This window comes from Diadema antillarum, unplaced genomic scaffold, assembly GCF_040938485.1.
Source record: "Diadema antillarum isolate AM-2024a unplaced genomic scaffold, OU_Dant_1.0 seq00001225_RagTag, whole genome shotgun sequence".
Taxonomy (NCBI): domain Eukaryota; kingdom Metazoa; phylum Echinodermata; class Echinoidea; order Diadematoida; family Diadematidae; genus Diadema; species Diadema antillarum.
Genome location: NW_027272015.1, coordinates 110,125 through 123,690, shown reverse-complemented (window position 1 = coordinate 123,690; position 13,566 = coordinate 110,125). Strand labels below are relative to the sequence as shown.

Genomic DNA, 13,566 nt, shown 5'->3' with positions numbered 1-13,566 from the left:
TTATTATTAATATCATGTGTCATCATAATAGAGGCCCTGTCACATCGTTCCGGGTTTGTTACGAGGACCATGGTGCGAATACGAATTTTCCAGCACCAATGCAGTAATATATCTAGGTTGTGTATACTTCTCTTTTTCGTCAGCCTAATGAAAAAAAAAATCTCCTAAAATTGCACTAAAGTTAGAAAAGGTCACGTTTAATACAACGAAACTTTGGCCAGAAGTGCCGCTTATTCTTACCAGGTTTGTTATTTTGTTTCCCCGGTTGACGTGGAAATTAAGAAAATCTTATGTAACATGATATGGCGAGATGATAATTTGGTATAACAAATACTTTATACTCAAGCAGGCACATTTTAAGGAAGTGGAGACTAGCTCTTTATGTGCCGTGTTCGCATGCCGACTCAGTCCATATAATTTCTCAAAACACAGAAACCCGCCCAAACCAATTGATAAATCGCCAAATACCACAGAGTAATGAAAGCGTTTCTCGTTAAACAACGTGTTAAACCGTTACCGTCACATGTGGCTTGCATTATTATTATTTTTTTTAATGTGGTGATTAGCTATCAATCTTTGTCACCGATAGGATTTGCGAGTAAATTCTAAGTTTCTGATTTTGCTTTGCTATACAAAAATCATGTCTCTACAATAATGTAGCTACTGGTCAGTTAAAAGAAAAACAATGATAGATTTGTACTACAATTTTCATCAAAGCAACCCTTGGCAGTTTCTCTATAATGTATACAACTTTGCTCACTGCATGTCCAGGGTAACATAGATCTATAAAAGTTGCATAGATAAAAAAAAAAACCGCAACAAAATGCTTTTGAAAAGTATGACTATATTGGTGTCTCAGAATAACGTGAAACACCGGGAGTTTACACCATGGCACATAAAGAGAAGGTTACTTGCTACAACTCTCTGAGGAGGCAAAACAATTACACAAAACAATGGTACGTCGGTAAGACAAGTCTATCGGGTCGCCTCCTCGCCCTCTCATTCTTAGCAAGGCACGAGATTTTGGCAAGTCTCCTTGTACCGACACTTCTTGTCTAATAGCAAACTAGCGAGTGTTAGCAAGCTATCTTCTTGCAGTGGTGAGTTTTAATTCGCGCGTCACCGTCTTGGGTCCTTTACCCCAAACAAACCGCGTAGGCGAGTTTCATCAAATTTCACTCCTTGTTTGTTTGTTTCATTTCATTTCATTTCATTCAATTCCTTTCATTTCATTCCCAAACAAAAGCATAAAGTACAATATTGCTTGTTTGATTTAATTTTCTTCAACATAATTCATAGTAACTAAATAATTTTTCAATGATGTAATTGAAAATAACATAAGTAATGTGTAGTATACATGATTCGAAGAAAGTCAGTAAATGCAAACATGCCCATACATTGACAAAGTTCATAATTACCAAATAAATAAGCAAATAGTTAACTAAGAATGTATGCGAAAGATGGAGTGAAACTATAAGCTTGCCGTCCTAAACAAAGCAATGTTCGTTTTGATTCAGTATTCTTTCTCATTGCACACACACAACTTCTACAGGAAAAGAGACCACTTTTTCTTTTAAGATTTGATTCTTTTCTCCTCACCTAGAGCTCTTACTTCATTGAACGTCAAACTTAATTTATTTTGAGCTTACCCTATGGTATGAATTCATCGGGCACCTTAAAAGGGATAGTCCAGTTTCGGCTGAGATGGCGCTTCAGCTTTCCAACGTTTTTGATGATGGTTTGTTAGATAGCGATAAACATGTAATGAAATATAAACGAGCGTATAATTCTATGAGGAATTCAAAGTTTATTTGACCCTAATAAAAGAATTTGAATGCCTTTGTTTTAATTTGTTTTTGGATATCTCTGCCACTTTAAAACTGATTTTAATTAGAATAAACTTTGAATTCCTCATAGAATTGTTTGCTCTTGAATGGGTAAATCCAGTCCAAAAATAAGTTAGTTTGAGAAAAAAGACTAAAGTCTTTCGAGTTCAACCGTAACATTCTGACTGAAATTGGATGAAAAATAAGGAAATTATGAAATTAAAAGTTTTGTTTATTTCTGCAAAACAGCTCTTGTACAGTGGATATGAATATACAAATAAATGAGCTGACCATGTCATAACCTCACAATTTTCCATTGATCGTGTACAAAAAAAAATGAAGAAAATTCAATGTTTCTGCCATTGAAGTCTAAAATATAGATGTTATACTGGTTGAATAAATTCAGAATATTCATGATAGTGATCAGTTAGATATATCAAGATTTGAGCTTTGGGCATGATTGCGTTTGAATGAAAAAACTTAAAATTGCAGAAATTTATGCACAAACTATAATGGCAAGTTGTGAGGGTATGACATGCTCGCCGTTCAAGAACTGCGTGTTTTCTGAAAAATTAGCACAACTTAAAAATGCCACAACCTTCTTATTTTTTACCCGATCTCGATCAGAATTTACTGTTGAAATCGTAATATTTTGCTCTTTCTTATCAAACTAATTTATTTTTGGACTGGATTTCCTCTTTAACATTTTATATCGTGGTTTCTAAGTATCTCGCAAAATGTTAAAAGTTGAATCCTAACCTAAATCACTTCTATACCGTCCCTTTAACAACACTCTTTCAGGAAAATCATCTTTAGAAAAGAACTGTGGAGGAATATATTTACATACAGTGATACAGTTACCGTGCTCTTTTATTTGCTCTGTTAACAGTTTGGTAACTCGCAATGGCTAAGTCCGTGTGTGCGGCTCTTATCCTCGTGTCGTTCTTCTACTGCGTGGTAGCCGAATGCCCAACATATTACACGGAGTTCAATTCGAAATGCTACCGCGTGTTCGGAGCGAAGAAAACGTGGAGTGATGCTAGTTCGTATTGTCGTCTCGACGGCGGCGGTAACTTGGTCTCGATCCACAGCTCTTCCGAGAACGACTTTGTCTTCGACTTCTGGCGCACGTCAACCGGGGGCAACGACGGAGTACCATGAATTTATTTCTGTCTGTTTGTCAAGTTGTCCGTTTGTTGTTGTCTTGTTTCCCTTATGTGCATGTAGGGATTCGCTCAATAGTTCCAAGCTCGAGAATTCAGTAAAAAAAAAAGTAGCTTCTGGCGCAATTACAAAGATAACAGAGAGGACAGTAAATATGTGTTGAATATCATATTAGAATAAAAGTATGTTGTTGATTCATCTTTCCTGCTTATGATAGCAAATTAAAGCCCGTTTATATCTCTTTCCTCAACAGTTAATTACGGGGGAGAGAGAATCCTTGTTCGTTGTAATCTATTTATTGTAGTTACTTTTGTACGCATAATATTTGCCATTATAGCTTGGAATCTTATCGCACAAATTTTTGTTGGTTATGATTATAATGCGGCACCATGTACACACACACACACACACACACACACACACACACACACACACATGGTATTTTGTGTACTCTCAATGGGAAGAATTTAAAGGGGCTATTCAGTTTTACTAGACATGCCTTGTGCTTATAAATATGAAGTGTCATATGCCTTGGGCATATAAACATAAAGTAGCATATTTATATCAAATCCATTTGACGTGCTTAAATATGATTATTCTCTCTTTATTTTCACTTAAGTACTACTGGATCGGTATGAACGACATCGACAATGAAGCTTGGTACAAATGGAGCGACGGTTCATCCGTCGTCTACCAGAACTTCTACATGGGCGAGCCGAACAACAACGGCAACGAAGATTGTGTTCACGTTTATCCATCCGTCAAGCAATGGAACGATTGGAAATGTTCCCAAGAATTGTCCTTCGTGTGTAAAAGGGACACGATTTAATAATATGATGGCAGGACCATATAGGTGACCGTGCATTGCATAACCAATAAAAGTCGCACCCCTTGATTATACGTGAGGACTAAAAAAAAAGTGAAGCCCGTTAGCCAAGTCAGTGTTAAGGTTTTCATATTTTCTTAAAGCGCTATCCATCCACAAAATGCTTAAGTTTTGGATCACAAAATCAATGAAATTTCTTTTTTTTTGTAGAGTAGTGTGATAAGTTATGTCCTAGAGGTCCCTGTATTCATTTCCTGAAAATCCTTTGCACACTCTGCACTTCCAACTCTAATAACTTTTGAAAAGATAACGTTAATACAGTGTACTTGGCATTGATCATGGAGAAAATGTGCAAATAAAACATGCCCAATTTCAGCCGAATCTGATAATCCCTTCATTGCTGTCGTTACCATGTTTTACGTTCTGTTTTTGTCCCATTCATCGCGCAGCTAATGCAGCTTGGTAAAGATTAAGAGCTGGACTAGACCTTGTACTTCAGAGCCTTTTTCCTCGGTTCACAGTTTCCAGAGTGTGTTCTTTCTTTCCAAAATGTAGATAGATCAGGAGAGTCCATTTGCATTGAGTATACATCACAAAATGTTTAGGATCTGCTCTTTCAGAATCTCCCCTTTACTAAAGATTCATGTCTGGCGAATTGTTGGTTTTTGTGATGCAGGGTCACATATGCGATCACAGCACCCTACAGCCAAGCTCAAGTGCAAAGAGTATCATAAATTTAGTGGATTAATTTCGAAAAAGAAAATGTATGACGCCGTATCCTACCAGTGACTTCTTAAAGATTAGGATGAAATAAACATTATACGGTATTGTAAAATGCCATCTACCCCTGCATTGAACGAAAATAAACATTTAATTTGATTTTAATAGATAGAGCTACGATTTAAGGGCAGACAAATAAAAGAACCCAGAAAAGCGAATTGCCTTATTCTTAACAGAAAATACACAAAAATGTATAATGATAGATTAATGGTTAAGGTAGAAAAAGAGTGTGGATAGTTTACTAAATGTAATTTAAATTTGGAAAATGTTGAGACTGTACCAACAAAGGTCTGTCGTTGATAATTAATGGAATTACAGCTGTTAAACAACACTAATAGCAAAGGGCGCTCTAAAATAAAATGGCAAACTGAACTGACTTTCAGGAATGAATTGCGTCCAGTTTCTCTGTTTACTATTTGAGTCCATCTTTTCTTTTAAGATCAGTTCTATTTCTTCTTCTTTTTTTCTCAATATTTCTTCATTTTTAAAAGTTCCTTCTTATCCTTTAATCATGTTAATTGAGATTCTCCACCTTTTCTCACATTATGTTCAATTAAGAGTTATTTTCTTGACGTCTTGTGTACGTTAGCTCCCTATTATTTTATGCATGTACGTTCATTGCTGTTTATAATGTATGCATGTTTCAAACTAGCTCTAATGATAATACATTGTAGAAAATCTGAACCTTGTAACATTAGTTACGTGAGAAGTTGGGTGTCAGATGGGTTTGAGGATTCTAACATTTTTGACGATGATTCTTTTGAGATAATGAGAAATATATAGAACATGAAAGAGTATACACTTCGAAGATGAATCAATTTTATTGTAATGAAAATGGGGTTTTAAATGGCTGAGATATCTAAAACAAAGCAATAATCTAATGATAGGTGGACCCCACGTTTTTATTGTGAAAACTTAACCAATTGAAAACCAAATATTAACAAATAAAATTTGACTTCATCTTAGAGTTGTAAACTCTCTAACATTTCTTAAAGTGTTTTCTAAATATCTCACAAAAAGTTAAAAGCGGAATCCAACCTCAACCCATACTATACCATCCTTTTAAGGTCGTCTTATCATTGACTGAAACTCTTATGTTCCCTCATAGGTAAGGGCTTCAAAACTCCATAGCAACTGCTATCTAATTCAATGATATAGTGATGAGGCATTCCCGAGAATTCGAAATTAGAATACTCATTAACTACATTTTCCTGATGAGTGTTTTCGCATACCGCATATCATATTCATAAATTATATTATATATATATATATATATATATATATATATATATAATTTACTCTCTAAAAAGGATCGAGTGAAAATATTCACTCTTAATGAAGTGAATTTTGAGTGAAAATGTTCATTTTCACTCGTTTTGGAGTGACCTCAGGGATCACTCGAAGATTTTGAAGTGATCCCTGAGGTCACTCCTTCAGGAATGAATATTTCCACTCTATTTGTTGTTCGAGAGTAAATACGTAATCATGTATATATACATTTATATTTATATACAAAATGTATTCACATATACATACAAATATATATATATATATATATATATATATATATGTATGTATATAGACATACAAACATGAATGCAAATGATATGTATACATATATATATATATATATATATATATATATATATATGTTTATAATGTGTATGATACATATAGTATATTACACCAACACACACACACACACATTTATATACGAACTACTTGAGTGAAGAATCATGATCAGATATTTTCACCTTGAAGATCACCACGTCATAAAAGCCGTAAAACTTTTTGCATTACACTGCACAATCACTCTAATCAATACTGCACATCGATGTGCTGTTGTCATAATGAAATTATCAAAAGCTTCTTTCATGCTATCACTAATGAACCTGCCGAGCAAGGCACACACACACACACATATATATACACACACACACACGTCCATTATATTCGCGTATTCATTGTGACAACAAGGACAACATAACTTTAAACAAGCGCATACAAGAATAATAATTACAGACATAGATCTGAATATATGTGTGCTTGTGAGCACGGCAGCACGGATACGAGTATCATATTTTGTAACAGGCACTTTTGAAACTTTTAAACGAGAAGAATTATCACTTTAAATAAATTGGTAATTTGTGCACAAAGAAAAGTCAGTGGAAAGTCGTTCCCTGCCAACCCAATCATTTTCCTGCAGATTATCTACAGACTATCATCCTCATTGTCCTTTTTAAATTGATACAATAAACGTTAATTATGCAGAGAAATGCAAAGTTTCCATTCTTCGTGTTCTTCTTTTCGTGTGATTTGCTCTCTGGTTAGCACCTTCACTGGAATGCTCTCCTCGCACATATAATTATGTCTCTGAATTAATTGCCAATAGATAGTTGTTTGTGACCTTGTATCACAAAACCAACAAATAAAAAAGTCGCCAGACACGGATTTATAGTGAAGGGAATGTTCCGAAATGGCAAGACTCTGAGCTTTGTAATGATGTATAACTAAGTTTAAATTTACTTTCCTAACCTACCTAAATATTGGAAACAAAGCACACACTCTGGAAAAGTGTAATCTGAGAAAAGAGGCTCTGAAGGAAAGGTTCTATTCCAGCACTTGGCGCGTGGAGGCTGTGCAATGAACTTCATTCAAGAGTTCATTGTATATCTATTGTTGTTTGAAAATGATTTGCTTCAGAACGGTCTCATATTCAAGTAATGTGCAGATTAGTGCTCCGTCACTGACCAGGGACGCTAACCTGGAAGCATTAAACTGCACATTACTTGAATATGAGACCATTCTGAAGCAAATCATTTTCACACAACAATAGATATACAATGAACTCTTGAATGAATCCCATAAGGATTGGAACAATCATCTCCCAGTATTTCCACTGATTCCCACTGATCAGTTACTAGCCTTCCCCTTTAAAGTAGGCCGACTGACTTTAATATTAGTAGGATAAAGTTTAAAGGAGACGTCGGCACATGACGAAAGCCGGAAGAGATCCTTAAAAAAAAATGTCTACTTTCGAACAAAAGCAAGCCATATGGAAGGGCCTGAATCCAAGAAAAAAAAATTCACAATCATTAGATAATATCTCAGGATTTATGATCTCAGCAAATGTTGAAAGAGAAACAGTGACTCCAATAAGTTGCAACAAGACACGAAGTTGTGAGGCTCTCAAGTTTAGACTGCTTTTATTCCCGGCGTCCTGATGCGGTTTCCTTAAAGAAATGTCTCCTTTTTTGTTTTTGTTTGGCTGACAGCGAACAATGAATAAGACATTATTCAACACAAGTTCAAATTTACTATTACTTGACTTTTCTAAATAGCTACATTACTTACCGCAAAGTGGAGACTAAAATGAAGACCTAACTTCTGCATGTAAGTTATCGAGGAGTTGAAAATGAATTAATTTCCATAATATTATTCTCATTTTTTTTTTTTTGGGGGGGGGGGGGTTCTAACAGAGGTTATTGCAAATAAGGAGATCTTCACTTAATCTTCATCTGATAATTCATAGTGAATTTTGCATAATTATAGGAATGCTTTTTCTTCCTGAGTCCCAACCTACATCAAGTATCTAATTTTCAAGAAATAAGGATTTCCTATAGATACATAAACATACTTCCAACTATAATGAGAGAGAAAAATTCATCAGCAAAGATATTTACCAGATTTGGAGAGGTCATGGAGGGCATCTACTAGTATTTATGCCGCATTTGAATGTTCTTTTGTTTACTGGGTTTCGATGTAAGTGTAACGTTATCGATGACTTTTACATCAATTCTTTACAAACTTTTCATTGAAGCAAGCAACATCGACTTTTTGAAATTAATTTTTAGTCACTGTATTTGTAATTGAAATTTCAACACATACATTAAGCAAATGGGTAGCATTGAGTTTGTCAGTGAGTGATATAACGTTTAATATTGAGGCCTGGTAGGTTATGACATGCATGAACAGGACTTATTGCGTAAACATTTAGAAGCTGATGTGTGATGCTGAATGGTATATTGATACTAGTATTTGTCTTCTCCATAGTATGTTCATGTTTTTCATTTGCTAAGAGTTTTCCTGACATGCGATTTTTTTTTTAATCTAATGAAGAAGACCGAATAACGACATTCTGACAGATATATTTTGCCTCTTATGTTTGCGACGGAATATCACGTGGCGCTGGGTTCACTTGATAGCCTATTCAAGTGCCATCTTGCAGACGTATGCTAACTCGCTCGAACATTCCCTGTCATTCCACTCCTTGGTGTTTTTCCACAAGTGTATGCAGTCCTCGTTATCGTCATTGTTTGGTTCGCCGGGAGCCCAATGTTGGTAATCGTAGGCAGTGCCGTCAGAATAGGCAAAATTGTTTTCATTGGACACGTCGTTGAGACCAATCCAGAAGCCCTAAAGATTGTCGGATTAGGGAAGTTGAAGCAAAGGTTTTCGTAAGTACTTAAGGGGTTGTCGGGATGTCATCAACAGAAATAATGACACATCTATATGACTTTGTATGAGCCTTTAAACATAGATCATTCAAAGATGATTTACCTTTTGGATATATAGTGTGAGCTGTATGGTAAGTCATCATACTACTACCTGTCTCTGTTCGTGTTCAAAATGGACTTGAAATCCACAGAAAGGGACCCTAATGAATTGCGACTGGCCACGAATTTGATTAGGATCCATTTGTTTTACCTTGTTTTTTGATACCTCATTCCTTTCAAGAATTAATTTTCATCAAAAACAATTTCAATTTCTTTAAGAATTGTGTGCTCTTTAACATTTCAAAGAATGGATTCTAATTATATCGCAAAACGCTAAAAGCTGAATCAAATCCTCATCTAAATCAATACTTTACCATCCCTTTAAGGAAATAAAATGTTTCAAACAGCTAATATGTGTGAGCGATCATAATCCCTATATTTAACAACCTTAAACATTATCATTTGGTGAGAAACGTCTTTTGACATCAGCTGATGTATGTGTATAGCTATCTTTAGATAGCGACAATTCATTTGTTAAAATTAGTTTTCCCTGCCGATTTCATTGTTTTGTCATTCAATTTAGTATTAATAGCATTTATTTTAGTCCAATTTGCTCCCACATCAAAATGCGGTTATTCGAAATCGTTTTTCTCCGTTCAAATTGACTAATTTGACGACCGATTTCGCATTTGTCCTTTTAATTCACTGATTGCCCATAAATTTTTGGCAATTGTTATTCAATTTCGTCTACACCTGTCGCCAGCTCGTTCAGAGTGTTCAAATTCGGATGTGGGCAAACAAACTCATAAGAGGAGCATTCAACTTAAACCTGTACAATATCCAATAAAAAGTAGGCCTACATAACTTGTACTGTGTTGAATGCTAAAAGTGTCTACACGTGGATCACACATGATGATGCAAATAAGAATATAAGATGAGATCAGAAAGATGTATGATAATCCAAATTGATATGAAAATGTCAAGTTAAGATTACAAACACAATATGATGATCTTAATGAAAATAAAGATTATATGAATTAGAGACAATGAAAGCCATACAATTACGTGACAAAATGAAGGTTTTGTATTGAAGTTTGAATAAAATGTTTAGCCATAGAAAATAATCTGGATAATCAAATAAACAATGCTGATCATAATGATGAAAACTAAGATGAAGAGTCACAGTCAATAACTACCTGACATTTTACTCTTGCCTATTCATAAGTAAATTAAATTGAATGCTTAAATGTAAAAAAGAGCTTAAAATTGGAAGTGCGTTTTAAGTGCTCATCGAGCCCATCGCACTTATTTGAATGCACAATATATCATCCATGCCCAAACAAGAAATTGAATGCTCATATCCGTATTTGAACTTGTGACCACTAATTTAGGTGCCTAAAAACGAATTTGAAATTATTAAACGTGACATCGTTTGACCAAAGTCAAAGGCTATCAATGTATAAGGATAGACCGAAAATCGAAGTGGTGGTAGTACTGTGACCTACATCAAGGAAAATGTTGAATTCAGTGTCAAAAAGGATTTATTCATTTACGGTCTAGAGCTTATGTGTATTGAAATTTGTTTGCCAAAGCAAAAATCTATCATTATTGTATATTGGTATCGTCCCCCAAACTCCCACAGTGCGATTTTTTATCAGTTTGAAACTTTATTGCAGTCGTTAGAATTTTCCTCAAAAGATGTTATAATCTAAGGAGATTTGAATTGTGATTTAATGAAGAAACCTTGGTCATGTCAATCGAGACGGCTTCAACTTTCAGCTAAAGATTTTGATCTGAAGCAATATGTCGGCAAGCCGACAAGAATAACATCGTCAACAGCGATATTGATAGACGTCCTGTTTTCATCTTGTAAGGATAAGGTAGATTTCTGTGATGTACTGCCGTTATCAATTAGTGATCACTATGATAGTCTAGGTAAAGCTAAAGCTGAGAAAAGTTACCATAAGTTTACATACTGCCGAAATATGAAAATGCTTATCTGGAGGACTTTAAGGCTGATTTAGAAAAGATTAGCTGGGATAATGTACTGGGTGAGTCAGATTTCAAACAGTGCGTATGACAAATTTTCTCATAAGTTTATTCCTCTATTGGATAAACATGCCCCTCTTCAAAAGAAAAGAATACGGTATCGAGAGTCACCGTGGATGAATTTTGGCATATTACGTAAGATGCGTGAAAGAGATCAAATGAAACAAGCCCATCGCTCTAACATCGACGAGGATTGGAAATTGTATACATGGTATAAGAGATTGAGAAACTCTGCAACTGATATGATACGGCCAGCGAAACAAGCATAATACGCGTCTGAAAGCATTGTAAGGAATAATGGTGATACAAATGCAATGCGGAAATCAATAAGACGTATAATGCCAAAGAAAATCAATGATACTCCCATTCAAAAGTTGATCATTGAGGGAAACGAAGTTAAATGTTCAAAAGAAATAGCGGCTTCTTTGAATGATCATTTTGAAAGTTTGATCATATTTTCCCTCAGCGCTGCGCGCTTCGGGAAAATGTAATCCCTTAGGAAAATATAACTCCCTGGCGGTCCAAAGAATGTTATATTCCACCCCGTACTAGTCAATATCTGTATAAAATGATTCATTCATAATCCTACGATGCTCTTACAAGTTATTACCAGTCAGCAATAGTTCCGTGTAAATACGACGTACCAAAGTTATCCCTGTTTACTAACCCACCTCGGGCAATTGTCAGAAGATAAAGGAATAGAATATGAAATGGAAAAAAAGAAAATCTCCTAGCTATGATGATGACACCTGCGTTTGTGAGGAATGTAATCAACGACTGTATCTGCGTAATGCGGGAATATGAGAATCGTTTGCTTAGAACCACATTTGTGAAAGAAAGCGAGAATAAGAACAGAAACAACAACAACAACAACAAAGTTTTCTAATATGAACTTGTAACGGCTCTTAATCAATAAAAAACGATTGTATGCTTATGAAATCTAAATGGCACCGTTGGCTTAAGTTATGTAATATTACAATAAAGCGAATATAATTACCGCGTCTGCGTGTTTGTTCGGTAAACTCCAGAGATCGTAGACGAAGTCATTTTCGGCCGAACTGTGAACTGAAGCAAGCTCGGCGCCAAAACTGCGGCAAGAAGAGCCCGCCGCCGTCCAGGTTTTGCGTTGGGCAATCGAACGGTAGCAGTAGGAGCCGTACTGTGTCCAAAATTCTGGGCAACATCCGGAGGCGCCAATCTGCACCCACGCGAAGACGATCATGAAAATCACCGCGGCTCGATTCATATCCGCTGGTGTCTTATGTGTCCTTAATTGGCAATACTATCAGGCTGCAAGGAAGAGAAAATAAATACAATTTATTCTGTTCGCTTGTACTGCAATGAATCTAGACTGGCACCTCACGTGTACTTTTATTATTATTCTCAATATTATCATCATTTTGTCATTAGTTTCTATACTGAGTAGGTATATTCATATTTGTTGATATATGCCTATACATGTATACATATCAAAACATATAATATCATAGATAGAGATATAACAGTATACACGTAATATTCTCTCAAAAGTACTATTCATCACCACAAAACCACACATCTAAACTCATAGCTGAAGGGGAACTCAAGGGGCACAACATTTACCCCATCCCCCATACCAAAGTATAGATGAAAATTATGGATTTGAAATAATATTACAAGAATGAAAATAATGATCCCAACCGTTAGTATCAGTGTTCTATAGCTTTAACGCACTCTCTTTTTCCCTTTATTTACTTATTTGTTTATTCATTTCAATTTTTATTTCATAAGAAACCTACTTATGCTAAGCGGGGACCTGTACAATAAGATTATTGGATGTCTGCATTTATTCTGTCTTGAATTTGTCCAAAGCCAGGAAAACAGTCTTCGCAATAATTAAGCAAATCTAAAATATTCAAGAAGCCAAGCTGGAATGAATCAAATTTCAAACGAATATCAGTAAGGCAAACTAATATTCCTCTTCTTAATAATGCAAAGAAAAAACAAAATTCAATAGAAAGATAATGTAGCATGGCTATTTATCTGTTTGTTAATATCGAAGTACTCTTGTCAACGATATTGTACAATCTAAAACAGAATTGATGCCTTTATTGTTGTAGAGCTACAGCTAGTGCACGTGAACAACAAAGGAGAGAAAACTATAAAACTGATTCTATTCTCACAACAGGGAACAGTGGGGTGTTTCATAAAGCTGTTCGTAAAGTTACGAACGACTTACGAGTGACTGGTGATCAGTTCTTGTGCTGAATTATGGAAATTCTGATAAGTATAGCACATCAGAACTGATCACCAGTCGCTCGTAAGTTGTTCGTAACTTTACGAACAGCTTTATGAAACAGGGCCCAGGGAACATACCGAAGCATGGGCGCAAGTACAAGCACGCGCTCGTGAGCACGCGCGCACCTATTTTTGAGTGCGCGCAAAC

General features: G+C 35.4%; 2 protein-coding genes across 2 annotated transcripts; one reads left to right on the top strand and one right to left on the bottom strand.

The window, feature by feature from the left end:
• The first annotated feature begins 2,729 nt into the window (after positions 1-2,729).
• Positions 2,730-3,819, top strand: LOC139744991 (alpha-N-acetylgalactosamine-specific lectin-like). Its single transcript, XM_071655396.1, has 2 exons — positions 2,730-2,978; positions 3,610-3,819. Exons 1-2 carry the CDS (start codon positions 2,730-2,732, stop codon positions 3,817-3,819), a joined length of 459 nt encoding a protein of 152 aa, XP_071511497.1.
• Positions 3,820-8,802: 4,983 nt separating this feature from the next.
• LOC139744990 (C-type lectin domain family 19 member A-like) lies at positions 8,803-12,387 on the bottom strand. The gene is made up of 2 exons (XM_071655395.1): positions 12,139-12,387; positions 8,803-9,012 (listed from the first exon to the last, which is right to left on the bottom strand). Exons 1-2 carry the CDS (start codon positions 12,385-12,387, stop codon positions 8,803-8,805), a joined length of 459 nt encoding a protein of 152 aa, XP_071511496.1.
• Positions 12,388-13,566: the final 1,179 nt, after the last annotated feature.